This window comes from Phytophthora sojae (genome assembly GCF_000149755.1).
Source record: "Phytophthora sojae unplaced genomic scaffold PHYSOscaffold_14, whole genome shotgun sequence".
NCBI lineage: Eukaryota > Oomycota > Peronosporomycetes > Peronosporales > Peronosporaceae > Phytophthora > Phytophthora sojae.
In genome coordinates, this window is record NW_009258128.1 from 373,295 (window position 1) to 386,272 (window position 12,978).

Here is a 12,978-nt window from a genome sequence, read left to right on the forward strand (position 1 = left end):
AGCACAGTAAAGCTCATCAATGAGCTCCAAATACCGGATACACCCGATAGAGGGTCGACACTGCGTTGAGTGCAGGTGCGCCTTCAAACTGGCGCAGTCCAATCGGTGCTACACAACATTAGTGGGTCTCCAAGTTGCTCCAGGCAATCATCCAAAGTGAATACAAAAAGGTAAGATAGAACATGAACACGAAGAACGCGGGTTGCCAGAATAGGTACGAGAAAATCCCTATGAAGTTGGTGATATGCTTCCACATTCGTTCACAGTCTGGTTATTGGCGCTGCAGTCTTCGCCAGGAAGCTTGGCCCCGCCCCAAGAGATCTGTAAGCCGTGTGATCACGAAGCTGTCGCTGGTCCGCGAATATTTGTCAGGGTTACTGTGGCACCTTGTCTTTGCCCAACACACTGCATGTATCCGTTTGCTGACTATGTAGCCATCTCCGTATTATCGCGACTGCTAATGGGTGCACGGACATTAGAGCGCTTAAGCTACAGGACCAAAACGTCTTTCAGGACGAAAAAAAACTTCATCCCAATATTTCGTACCGAATTTCCAAAAGGGCGCTTAAGCTAATCACAACACAACGAATCAAATCACTTCAGAACTCCCTCCTTGCCAGCCATATCAGAGACAATGGAGAGCGACAGCTCCGGCGAGATACTCACCTTGGGCTCCACTGCGTCGCTTCAGCTTGGCCCAGACGACCCTCCCCTGTCACCAGTGCAAGGCCCTGAGTCTCAGCAACAGGCTGCTGCGCCCGATGATGTTGAGGATAGCTCCGAGGAAAAGAGCTTTGAGGAGGTTGACGAGCCGGAGCAGCGCTCCCGCTTCAACGCTACCAGCGACAAGGCTCTGTTAGCTGAAGTCCTCGCCACGCCTCCATTTGCTGCTGACCGTAAAACAGTAACAGGTGTGTGGAAGGGAGTGGCTAACCGACTAAGCTACTCTGTCAGAAGCTTTTACCTTTCGAGCGTGCAGGGACCGCACCAGTCTTCTCCTACGGAAGTATGCAGTGCGGAAGACGCGAAACGAAGCCGCTAGCGGCACCAGCGAGGTGCACACAGAGAACGATGACATCCTTGAGCAACTTCAGCAGCTCAAGAACGCAGCCGTGGCTGAACAGCAGGAAAATAAGGCAAAATCGACCTCTAAAACGCAGGAGCTGGAGACTGCAGGTCATCTCCTCATGCAGGCAGCAGAAAAAAGGTAGTCTCGTAATGTTGTGTTGACTGCAATGTATTTCGTCTAATTTTGAATGCTTTTATGTAATTGTATGAACAGGGTTTCGGAGAGGCTGGCCGCTGGTAAAGATTCAGGCCATCCTAAGCGCCGTCGTCTCTCCACGTTGATTGACCAGGAGCTTGAAGAAGCTATCGAGCGTAGGAAACTGGAAGCGGAAAAGGTCGAACTTCACCGAGAAGAGCTGCAACTTCGTCGAGAAGAACTCGAGCAGCAACAACGTCAGCAAGACCTGCTACGCGAGCAGATCCAGCAGCAAGCTGCTCAGACCGAGTCCATTTTATAACTATTAGCTTCAGCTATTAGTAACAAGTGAATCTAAAATGCATGTATATTGTGCTGTTAAACGGAGAAGTAGCTTTCTAGCGACGGAGGCTCCACGCCAAAATATCTGCTGTTATTGTTCCCTCCACGAAGAATAGTGATACAATTGGTCAGAACCACTGCTGTTTTGTACAGCTTTGCTACAGGAACTTCTCCCAAGCACATTTTTCTCTTGCAGTCGACACCAGCCCAGTAGTTGACAACCTGGCCGTACGGCCATTCCACGGACGTCCTGACCTTCGACGTGGAGGCGTTTATTGCAGCTTGAGCTGGTGTTAAACTTGATCCTTTAAAAGGAGATACAAACACATCGGTACGGCCGTACGCTTGGTCCCCGTGGACAAAGTAGCCTTGAAATCTCCCGTCGCGGCGGACTCGTTCCTCCAGTCCGGACTCTCGCAGCAGTAGGATGTCGTGTCTTCGGCCTTCAGCCGGCCCGTGTAGGTGGAAGATCATGCCGTCTGGAGTAACGACGGTCTGGAACTTGAGCGCATGCTTGCGTTTGTGACCACTATACACACTTTGCTGCCCCCGAGCCCCTCCTGGCCTGCAAATACCCCTAACGGTTCCGTCCACGAACCCCCAAATACGGTCCAACTCAGCGCCTTGGTCGTAGATAGCTTGGCTAAACTCATGCAATCTAGAGCTCACATAATCTAAATTCCCCTTGAGCAACCTGCTGCATCTCTCGCTAATAAAATCGATCACAAAGTAGAAAATACTACTTAGAGCGCTGGGCCACCGGCCGTAAATACCTGACATCTCCATCCATCGCGTTGGGTAGCAAAGTCTGTGTAGGGTGATGTAGAGTCCTTCGAGACCTCTACAACACGTACGAGAGCTCGCGCCCGTGCGAATGACGTCCGGCAGCTGAAATGAAGCTTGTAAACGGCGTAGATGGTGTTGGGTGAAGCGGTAGAATAGCTGGCAGGTGTCGTCCGTGACGTTGTTGATGTCGAATCGGACACGGGGTATAGAGTATCGTGGCGAAGCCTCCGATAGCAGTAGCAACACGCTGTGGCGCAGCCTGGATGCCGCCTCCCAGTCTCCATGTAGTCTCTTCACGCGTGATGTGTCCAGCATCTCCTTCGCCGCCTGGCGGTAAGCGAGTACATCATCGTCGCTGTCGCTGTCGCTGTTGGAGTCCATCGTTATGGCTAGACTATAGATTTCACACTGGCTCCGCCTCTGATTCCGTTTCGTCACAACAAGCTCTTACGAAAGTTGTCGTCCTCAGACAATGAGACGCAATCGAGAGAACGAAAAAATATCAGATTTTCTCAGATTTTTATCATATTTTCGTTTCGTTCTGAACTGCGCACTATTATTACCGTTCGCGAGCGAGCCCGGCTCAATCTTTGCGATTTGCTTTCGACAAAGTCACGGACCCCAACACCCGGTTGCGGCATCACCATTGCCTGCCAGCTTGAAGCCTCTGCGGATAAGCTACAGCGAGGTCAGACAGCGCCAGCTTGATTTTCCTGGACAGGCTTGGTGCTGCCTGACTTAGGCGCCAGCAGCGTTGAGCCCGTCTCACTCCGGTTCGCGTGTCCAACGGCGATTTTTCGGACCGCACCACCAGAATGACGAGCCGCGCTAACAGCGCAACGCAATCCCCCAGTTTGACAACGCGGCGACGTGCTAAGCCATCGATCGCCAGCTCATTCCCCAACTCGCCTCGCAGCCAACAGTGCGTCCTCTTCACTACTGCCAGCCAGCCATGGAGTCGAGCTCCTCACCCCACGCCAATTACGTCCCCGTGCTGGAGACTCGCACGCTGGAGACGCAGCCGAGCCTCCCCATCCTGTCGTCGTCCGGTGGACGCAGTTCCAATGACGTTCAAGAAGAGGACGAGCGCATGCCGCCGCTGTCTGCCACCAGCTACCAACTCCAGTCGCCCACGCCGCGATCGCAGCCTTCTACGACGAAGTACTCGGCGCTACCAACTCCAATAGGGAACCTGCTGCGGGCCTGGCTGGTGTTGCGCTGGCGCCTCTCACGCAGCGTCTTCGCCGTGCCACTACCTCTCCTGACGTCCAACTTCGACGTGAAGCTTGGAGACCTCATCCTCACGCTGCCACTGAGTGTCGCGCTCATTGCCGTGACCGCTCTCGGAGCTAAAGACCGAGACGTCGCGGGCACGGGCTCCCCTCCAACCATCGCCATGCTGTTGGTCTTCGCCTTCGCTGTACGCAACAACTCGGTGTTGTTGACACTTACGGGCATCTCGTTCGAGCGAGCGCTGCTGTACCACAAGATCGCGGCCGTCGTCACTATAATATCGACGGCGCTGCACGGACTGGCGTACGTGCTGGCTCGTGAGAACGACGAGGAAGAGGACCAAAGCAGCAGGGCGTTCACCGGCATCGTTGCCTTGGGATCCATGGTCGCGCTCTTCTTGTTCTCGCTGGGCCCGATCCGCCGTAAATTCTTCGAGTTCTTCGTGGATCCTCTTCATCGTGGTGATCGTGTTTGCGGTCATCCATGGCGCTGGGTTAGCGTTGGTTGGCGTCGTACCGTGGCTCATCGACATGCTCTTCCGTCTGGCCTACCGTCCAAGAATCTATTCCAAGGGATCCCTCCTCAACGGGAAGAAGGCCGACCCTAACGATGGTCCGGCAAACTTAGTCACGGGCAAGCGCCTGGGCGTTATCGCGCGTGATCAACTCTCGGTGTCGGCGTTGCCTGGCGACATCGTCGAGGTCAAGTTCCCTCGCGTCCGCAAGGATACGGGCGAGGAGTTCAAGTACGAGGCTGGGCAGTACGCCTTCCTGTGCATGCCGACCATCTCGAGTCTGCAGTTGCATCCGTTCACGATCTCGTCATCGCCGCATGAGCCCATGGTGACGTTCCACATCAAGGCGCTCGGCGACTGGACCAAGAAACTGCAGGCCCAGGTCTCCACCATCGGCAATGGAGCCAACGCTTCCCCGTTCGACGTGCTGGTCGACGGCCCGTACGGCAGCGTGTCCATTGACATCGAGAGCGTGAGCACGTACTCACACTTTGCGCTGTTCTCGGGCGGCATTGGCGTCACGCCCATGCGCTCGATCGTCAACTGGCTGCACCACGACGTCAACACCCAAGGACGTCCGAGTGTCGAGCGCGTGCACTTCGTCTGGTCCGTGCGCGACCGCGACACCATCGAAGCCATGGTCGGCAACAGTGAGCTCAAGCCCGGCTCGAGCTCCTACTTCCCGCACGACCTCGCGGCAGCCCAGAGTGGGGCATTCACCAGCGAAATCTACCTCACGCGTGGCGAGCGCGACTTGGAGGGATCCTGGGTGGACCAGCAGCTCGAGAGCTGCCTGCGCTTCAACTGCCGCCCGGACATCGCAGCCACGCTGCGCAGCCTCGGCGAGCAGGCCAAGCAGAGCGGCAAGCAGCGTGTTGCAGTGCTGGTCTGCGGGCCGTCCGCGATGGTGCGAGACGTGGTTGCCAGTAGCATGGCGCTGGGCAGGGAGATGAAGATGCACTTCGACGTGCACAGCGAGCTGTTCGAGTTCTAAGGAAGCCTCGAGAGGCGTTAAGTATTGTAGCAGCAGAGAGAATAGAGAGCGGTAAGACGGTATGACTCCATGCAACAGCACTTCTGCACTTTGGTCGTCATCGTGCGCGTGAGAAGGGGATGGGTACAGCCGCTTGCTCGATCTTCTCAACCGCCAAACTCGATAACGTTTGGTGTTGAAGTACGAACTAAATTACTCTTCTCACTATGTTGATACCGACACGAGTATCAGTACCTCTTTTCCATGCTATACCTGTAATATTGCATGTGGTGAATCTTCATCACACATCGTGTCGCTGATTACGACAGCCCTGTCTCACGCACGCCTATGTCGCCGTTGGCCGGGCTCACCTGGCTGCCAAACTGCACTTCCGCACTCATTCTCGAATTGGCCAGCTACTGCTCAAGCTCAAGCTCAAGCTCAAGCTAAAGCTTAAGCTAAGGTAAGTCGCGCGTGACGCCAAGAATCGAAGATCCCGATGGCCGACGTGTCGCCCAAAGCCAGCGACTTCAAGGAGGTCTCGACGCCCTCGGCGCCCGACCCGACGATCCCGTTGGCCACGCCCGTGCCCTCCGCGCCGTACGAGTCCTGGCAGCCGCGCGAGCACTGCGCGTGTCTGCCCGGCCGCCTGCAGACGCTGCTGCGCTCGTGGATGGTGACGCGCTGGTCGCTCTCGCGCCGCGTCTTCTCCGTGCCCGTGCCGGGGCTCACCGCCAGCTTCGACGTCAAGAAGGGCGACCTGGTGCTCACGCTGCCGGTCGTGGTCATCCTCGTGGCGGCCAACGCCGTCTTGGCTGGTACTAGATCCGTTGGAGGCTCCGGGACTATCGCCACACTGGGGTTACTGCTGGTGTTCTTCTTCGCTATCAGGAACAACTTACTGCTGCTGGAACTCACGGGCATCTCGTTCGAGCGGGCACTGTTCTACCACAAGCTCTTCGCCTACACGACCATCGTGCTGTCGGCGCTGCACGGCCTCAGCTACTTGCTGGCTCATCATCATGGCGACGAGCAGGACAAGGGCAGCAAGGTGACCACTGGAACCATCATGTTCGTCGGCATGGTGCTCATGTTCGCCTTGTCGCTCAACTTCATCCGCCGCAGGTTCTTCGAGCTCTTTCTCAGGATGCACTGGGTGCTGCTGCTAGTGGTGTTCATCGTCGGTATGGCACATGGGGCAGCTTTGGCACTAGTGGGGATCGTGCCGTGGATCATCGACCTGCTCTTCAGACTGGTGTACCGTACGCGGATCTACAAGCAGGGCGCGCTGTTCAAGAAGAAGGACGCGGACAATGCCAACGTGGACTCGAACCGCAACGTGCTCAACGCCAGCAACGGCTTGGGCGTCATTGCACGCGACCAGGTCTCTGTGGCTGCGTTACCTGGACACATCACGCGCGTCAGCTTCCCCCGCGTACGTAAAGATACGGGCGAGGTGTTCGAGTTCGAGGCCGGCCAGTACGCGTTCCTGTGCATCCCGAGCATTTCCAGCTTGGAGTGGCATCCATTCACGATCTCGGCGTCGCCAAATGAGGACATCGTCTCGTTCTACATCAAGTCGTCGGGTGACTGGACTGCGAAGGTGCTGGAGGTTGCGTCAAAGAGCGATGGCTCGACGGAAGCTCCGTGTGATATTCTGGTGGATGGACCCTATGGCCGCGTGTCGGTCGATATCGACACCCCTGAGACGTACTCTCACTTCGCGCTGTTCGCTGGAGGCATTGGCGTGACTCCAATGCGCTCCATCCTCAACTGGCTCCACTACGAACGCTACACGCTCGGTCGATCGGAGATCAAGCGAGTGAACTTCGTGTGGGCTTTGCCGAACCACGACGCTGTCGATGCGCTGCTAGACAAAGTGCCGAATGGTGAGGAGGGCGCTGGATCCGCGGGTTACTTCCCTCAAGAGATCGGGCGCAACATTTCCTCGGACAACACGTTCACCAGCGAGTTCTACCTGACAGACGCGGAAAGAGACGTGGAGAATCCCATGGAGCAGCAGCTTGAACATCGCCTACGTTACGGGTCACGACCAGATATTACCTCCATTCTACGTTCGTTGGGAGACCAAGCGAAGCAGGATGGCAAAGATCGTGTTGCTGTTCTGGCGTGCGGCCCGATGCCCATGGTGCAAGCTGTGCTTGACACAAGTATGGCTCTGTCGAAGGAGATGAAAGTGCAGTTCGACGTGCACACCGAACTTTTTGAGTTTTAACTTTTCCTGAATCATAGGTATGGATCGAAACCCGGTAATCTAATTATTTGCACTTCCCAAAAAAACTTCGTTGCCATGCCAATCTTGATGGAAAGCAAGCGTGTCACTGAGATCCATTGCATCAAGTTATCCACATTCTATGCTTTATCTAAAGCACTCCCTTATACGCCAGCTTTCTGATCGAAACGCTTACGGTGTGGCATACACGTACGGAGCCGCGAGCTCCGAGAGCTTCAGCATCTGCTGGCCGTCTTCGTCGAAGTTGCTCGACGCCAGCCAGCGCTCAAAGGCGCCCTTGAGACCGCCGTTCCAGTCCTTGTCGATGATTGAGAACCACGACGTGTCGCGGTTGCGCCCCTTGTACACGATCAGCTGGCGGAACGTGCCCTCGTACGTGAAGCCCAGGCGGGCGGCAGCACCACGCGACGGCAGGTTGCAGCTGTCACACTTCCACTCGTAGCGTCGGTAGCCGAGTCGAAAGGCGTTGGCTGCGAGCAAGTACATGGCTTCGGTGGCTGCGCGAGTCTTCGCCAGCCGAGTCGAGTAGAAGATGTGGCCGATCTCAACGACGCCGTGGCTCGGTACAATGCGCAAGTAGGCGGTGAAGCCGACAGCACGCTCGTCCACGATGATGGCATAGAACTGGGGGTCATCGACCTGTTCTCCCTCTTGAATCCACTTCTCGAACTCGCCGAACGAGGCAAATGGCCCGTAGGGCAGGTACGTCCAGCGAGCAGCGCTGAGGTCCTCGGACTGCGCATCCCAGAGATCCTTGGCGTGGACAGATGCCTTGAGGAGTTCGAGACGACAGTATTGCCCTGTCAACGTCGTGTGCGGTGGGAACGGGGGAGGAATCCAGTTCTCCATCGCGAACCCGACTGGCTGTCCAAACTCATTGGTCGTAGTCGCATTGGCCATTTGCAATGAAGCGCAAAGTATGGTTTGTGGATGAGGAAGGTGAGATGATGCGAAGTGTGTCGATGGAGCTTACCTGGATCGATCTTTTGTGCGGTCTTGTGGGCGGTACCGGGAAATATGAAGAATGAGGTGAGCAGCTAGCTTTGTGTGTTTGAGCAAGAAGGTGACATAGAATGTCCTGTGTCATCCTATCAAAGCACTTCAACAGTAAGACCTTCATTCAGTGTGTCTGGAACGTGCTCGTGGCTGACGTGTACACTCCGAGAGTACCAGATGAATCAGCAGAGGTTGAAACAGAGAATATCTGGTGAAGGCAAAGCTTTACATGCATGAATGGGGTGTCGGCAGACCCAACTTGGTTCGAGAGCTCTCGAGGAGCTTTTCCCAAAACCAGTACCAGTCTGGGGTCCTAATCCCAGGACCAGTATTGTGAATTCTGGCCAATATTGCCGATTCGGGTCGGTTTACCATATGGGTTGAAATCGCTGAATACAAATTTCAAGTCTTTTGGAATCGACCGAGACGGCCTGAGCGACTTCTTATTTCGTACTTTATTGTGTACATAGTAACCTCAAGTCAAATCAAAATCTCGGGCGGTTTGCTGGCGATTTGGCTCGGTCGATTCAATCAATCGACTTCGGAAAGTTCGACTAGAACGCGCAATACCAGTCCCAAAACCAGCAGCAGTAGTAATCCGAAGTAGAGTGGACCACTTGCATTTGGGGCAGCGCGGTGTTAATCGAGAATCATGAGTGCGGCAACTGCGCCGCGTGCACGACGGACTACATGCTACTGCGAAGGAGATGACCGGATCTCTTAGTACTGTGGTGCAGGTACGCGTAGTCGTAGCGTGCGAGACTGGTGCAAAGGCACGGGGGCTCATCGTTGTTGGAATGCGGCACCACAAAGCTCACACGCACAAAATGCAACTTGTTCACTTAGAGGTCTTCTGGGGAATGACCTCAGCCAAACTCCTTCTCCTTCTCTCCTAGACATGCATACGACCGTTAGTCTACACTACCTACTGCCTCGTCCCGTATCTGCGCCAGCAGCAGTTCCCTGCAACTTCAACAGCAGCAACTTGCAGTGTTTTCCAACAGTCCTCCCTTTGCCGTGACTTTGTAGCTTGCAGCTTCACGGCCGGCAAACCAAACTCAGCTAGCCTTGCTTCTCCCGCGTGCACATGCCAATCTTGGCAGACAAGCTCTCGAATCTGACCTTCGCCAGAGGCTTCGTGAAGAGGTCCGCGGGGTTGTCCTCAGATCACACCTTCAGCATGTACAACTCTTTCTTGCGCACTTGCTAGCGCACGTAGCGCCACTTCAATTCGATGCGGCGCGTGCGGCGCCCGAACGTGGGTCACATAGGACGACTGGGTGTCCACACACTGTGTAATCTTACGCTTCATTTCAGGCAGCATCTCGTCCAAGATGTTCATCAAAGTCTTGCCTTCCATCGCTGCCTCGCAGGCTGCAATGTACTCGGCCTCTGCAGTCGATTGCGCCACGATAGTCTGGCGTCTCGACGCCCATGATATCGCTCCACCCATCAATGTGAAGACGTATCCAGTGATACTCTTCCGTGTGTCCATATCATTTGCCCAGTCACTATCCGAATGTCCTTGCAAGTGCACTCCGATCTCACAAGTCTCACGGTTTTGGTAGGTAATCCCCTTTCCAACAGTGCCCAGTAGATAGCGCATTACGCGCTTCAGCGCGCCAATGTGCTGCTCGGTAGGATGATCCACAAAGCCACTAAGCTGACACACCGCAAACATCAGATCTGGCCGTGTACCAGTTACCAAATACATCAAACTCCCCACTGCCTCACGGTATCGTACCTTGCCGGGGGCATGATTGCAGGTCCCTTCATCTGCATGTTCGCACTTTCTCAGCTTCGTAGTAGTCTCCATCGGGATGCCGCTCTTGTTAGACTGTCCCTCCACCAGGTCGAACCGTTCCAGGATCTCCCGAGCACACTGCTCCTGGTCCAGCACCGTCTCCGTCTCCGTCTGACGGACTCGAATGCCCAAGTAGTTTGTCAACAGTCCCAAGTCTTTGAAGCCGTAGTCCTTATCCAAAGCTGCAAAGAACTCGCACTTGAACTCCTCCGAGTTTGTCGTAATGATCACGTCGTCCACGTAAATCAAAACGAACGCCATGGCATCACCCTTGGCGTAGAAGTACAGACACGGCTCCGTTTCACACGGCGTGAAGCCATACTTCTTCATCCAGCTATCCAGCTCTTCATTCCACTCCCTGCCCGACTGCCTCAGACCATACAGCGCTTGATCCACCCGATACATAGTGCTGCCGAAACCAGTAATGCCTCTTATGTATTGCTTTATCTTCAGCTTTGCATTCAGGTATGCGTTGTTCACGTCTCCTTGCCAGATCTTCTACCCTAGCTCCCGTGCCAGAGCCACCACCAATCTGAAACTCGACAGTCGTGCCACAGGTGAAAACGTCTCCTTGAAATCTAAGCCAGTCTTCTGCTTGAATCCCTTGGCTACAATCCGTGCTCGAAACCGCACGATGTATCCCTCTTCGTCCACCTTGGGGTCGAACACCCACTTCGTCTCAAGCAGGTTTGCACCCTCGGGCACTTCATCAATCGGCGATAGCACGCCCTTCTCAATTAGCGCCCGCACCTGATCGTTCATCGCAGCGAACCACTCGTTGCACTGCGGCGATCGCATCGCCTGCCAAACTGTCTTGGGGATCTTGACTTCACTCGCCTTCCATCTCCGCTGACCAATCGGTTCTGGATGCAGTGTCGAGTTCACGATGTAGTCTTCCAGGTACTTCGGTCGCTAGCGCTCGCGAGGCTCGTATCGCTGCCGCTTGACCTCCCTGCGACCAGCAATCGAGTCACGACCACGCTTCTCGCGCTGATTCGGCTGCTCGCTGAACGACCGAATGCGATCTGCCAACGCACACTTCTCACTCAGCCAGTCTCAACATCATCGGCGTCCAATCCGTACGTCTCAATGTTCATTGGTTGGGGAGGAGTGTCATCAACGTTCTCCTGCTCAGCTCCAGGTAAATCACCCTCAGCAGCAACATCATCGTAATCCCGAAGCTCTTCTTCATTACCATTGTCTTCATACGAGTGTTCGTCACGTGGTACTACAGACTCCTCCTCCTCAACATCCTCGGATGCAGGCTCGTCACCAGCGGATGAAACATCTCCATGCTCCGACTCCTTGACTGACCCGCCCTCTCCTCCAACTCCTGCACCCTCGGTCACTCTCGTCTTCCTGAACGTCATCGCCGGGTTTGCTGCTTTCAAGCTCATCTCGGCTTTCATCACTGACTTCATGTTCACTCTCAGGTGCATCAGCAGCTTCTTCCGTCATCGGACGCAGAAAGACTCGTGGGTGCATCAACGTCGGCTCGCCGACCTCTGGTCTTACCTCCTCATCTTCGTCAGCAACGTATCCTCTTCAGGTTCCTCGTCACTGCTCTCATCCGAGGAATCCTCACCAAAGCTCGTCTCGGGGTGCTCAACAGCTTCATCATTTTCACTGGAAGATACACTCTCCAAATCCACTTCCACTAGACTCTCCTGATCGCTTTAATTTTCGTCATCCTCGCTATCCCCCCCTTCAACATCATCTTGTTGATCATCGGGCCATCCATTGTCCACAGAGCTGGGGATCGAGTGACGATCACGATACAGGATGTCCTCGTGAACTTTCACGGTGTACACGACGCGCGAGACGCGATACTGCGGGAAGTACACCTTACACCCCATGCAATCCTCCAGATAGCCAAGTAGAAATCCAGCCTCACTTGTATTTGCCATCTTCTTTCTCAGATGCTTTGGGATGTGCGCGTACACTAACGACCCGAACGTCCGAATCCGATGCAGGTCCGGCTTCTTGCCGAAGAGCAGCTCAAACGGCGTCCGCTTCGTCCCCTTGCAGAGAACTCGGGTGCGAACGTAAGCTGCGTTCCTGAGTGCGTCCGGCCAGAAGCTCTGCGGAAGCCCCGAGTGGCTAAGCATAGCCTTCTTCGTGTTCCGCAATGTCTGAATTGCACGCTCTGCATAGTTGACCGAAGACCCATCCGGTGCCACCGGGACCATACTGATGCCTTGTTCTGCACACCAGGCCTTCGTTACCGTGCTCAAGAACTCACCTCCAGTATCCGAGACATCACGCTTCACAGGTTTCCCAATCGGCTGCTCAGCCCACGTCACGTACTGCTGAAAGTAGCCCGAAGCTGCGGTCTTGTCAGTGAGCACGTACACAGTCATCCAACGCGAGTAACCCTCTACAATCACGAGAGCCTGCGTGTAGATCGTGCTATTCTGTTTTCAAGGATCCATCAAGCCCATGAAAATAGTTTCATTTGGTTCATCAAAACCGCGCTCAAATCGCTTGTTACGCTTCTTTCTCTTCTGCTTTGTCAACTCACAGGTCCCGCACGTCGGAAGCTCGCGGCCCTTAAGCAGCATCCCACGGACAAGCTCCTTGTCAACCATCTGCTTCAAATGCTGTGCGCAGGTGTGGCCGAGCCGCGCGTGCCACATGCAAATGTTCTCCACGCCATCGGCGTTCGGGAAGTTGGCCATCTCTCCATACTCCACAACGTGTCTCGGAGGGTCCTCAATCCATGCATTGTGCGCCTCAAAGTCCCACACATTGTTTGGTGCAGGTTTACTGCGCAACACCAGCGTATCATTCCGATACACCTTGCATTCACCCGTCCTGCCGTTCTTCCGCTCGACGAATCCTTGCTTCATCGCCAGGCCAACGGAGTACAAGT

The 12,978-nt window shown here is 55.0% G+C and overlaps 5 protein-coding genes across 5 annotated transcripts; 2 read left to right on the forward strand and 3 right to left on the reverse strand.

Annotated features, from left to right (window-relative positions):
* Positions 1–634: 634 nt before the first annotated feature.
* On the forward strand, positions 635–1,526 carry PHYSODRAFT_246545 (hypothetical protein; the record flags this gene model as incomplete). Its single annotated transcript, XM_009539776.1, has 3 exons — positions 635–911; positions 1,015–1,207; positions 1,283–1,526. 3 exons carry the CDS (start codon positions 635–637, stop codon positions 1,524–1,526), a joined length of 714 nt encoding a protein of 237 aa, XP_009538071.1.
* Positions 1,527–1,588: 62 nt separating this feature from the next.
* PHYSODRAFT_384460 (hypothetical protein) lies at positions 1,589–2,194 on the reverse strand (the record flags this gene model as incomplete). Its single annotated transcript, XM_009539777.1, has 1 exon — positions 1,589–2,194. A coding segment is annotated over one exon (606 nt), but the record flags the coding sequence as incomplete, so codon positions are not given.
* A 39-nt stretch (positions 2,195–2,233) lies between these two features.
* PHYSODRAFT_443973 (hypothetical protein) lies at positions 2,234–2,647 on the reverse strand (the record flags this gene model as incomplete). The annotated part of the gene is made up of 2 exons (XM_009539778.1): positions 2,234–2,354; positions 2,397–2,647. Coding segments are annotated over 2 exons (372 nt in total), but the record flags the coding sequence as incomplete, so codon positions are not given.
* Positions 2,648–3,704: 1,057 nt separating this feature from the next.
* Positions 3,705–7,971, forward strand: PHYSODRAFT_289113 (hypothetical protein). The gene has a single exon (XM_009539779.1). The coding sequence runs from the start codon at positions 5,552–5,554 to the stop codon at positions 7,286–7,288; it is 1,737 nt and encodes a 578-aa protein (XP_009538074.1). The 5' UTR covers positions 3,705–5,551; the 3' UTR covers positions 7,289–7,971.
* Positions 7,972–11,152: 3,181 nt separating this feature from the next.
* On the reverse strand, positions 11,153–11,527 carry PHYSODRAFT_307204 (hypothetical protein; the record flags this gene model as incomplete). The annotated part of the gene is made up of 1 exon (XM_009539780.1): positions 11,153–11,527. One exon carries the CDS (start codon positions 11,525–11,527, stop codon positions 11,153–11,155), a length of 375 nt encoding a protein of 124 aa, XP_009538075.1.
* Between the last annotated feature and the right edge of the window lie 1,451 nt (positions 11,528–12,978).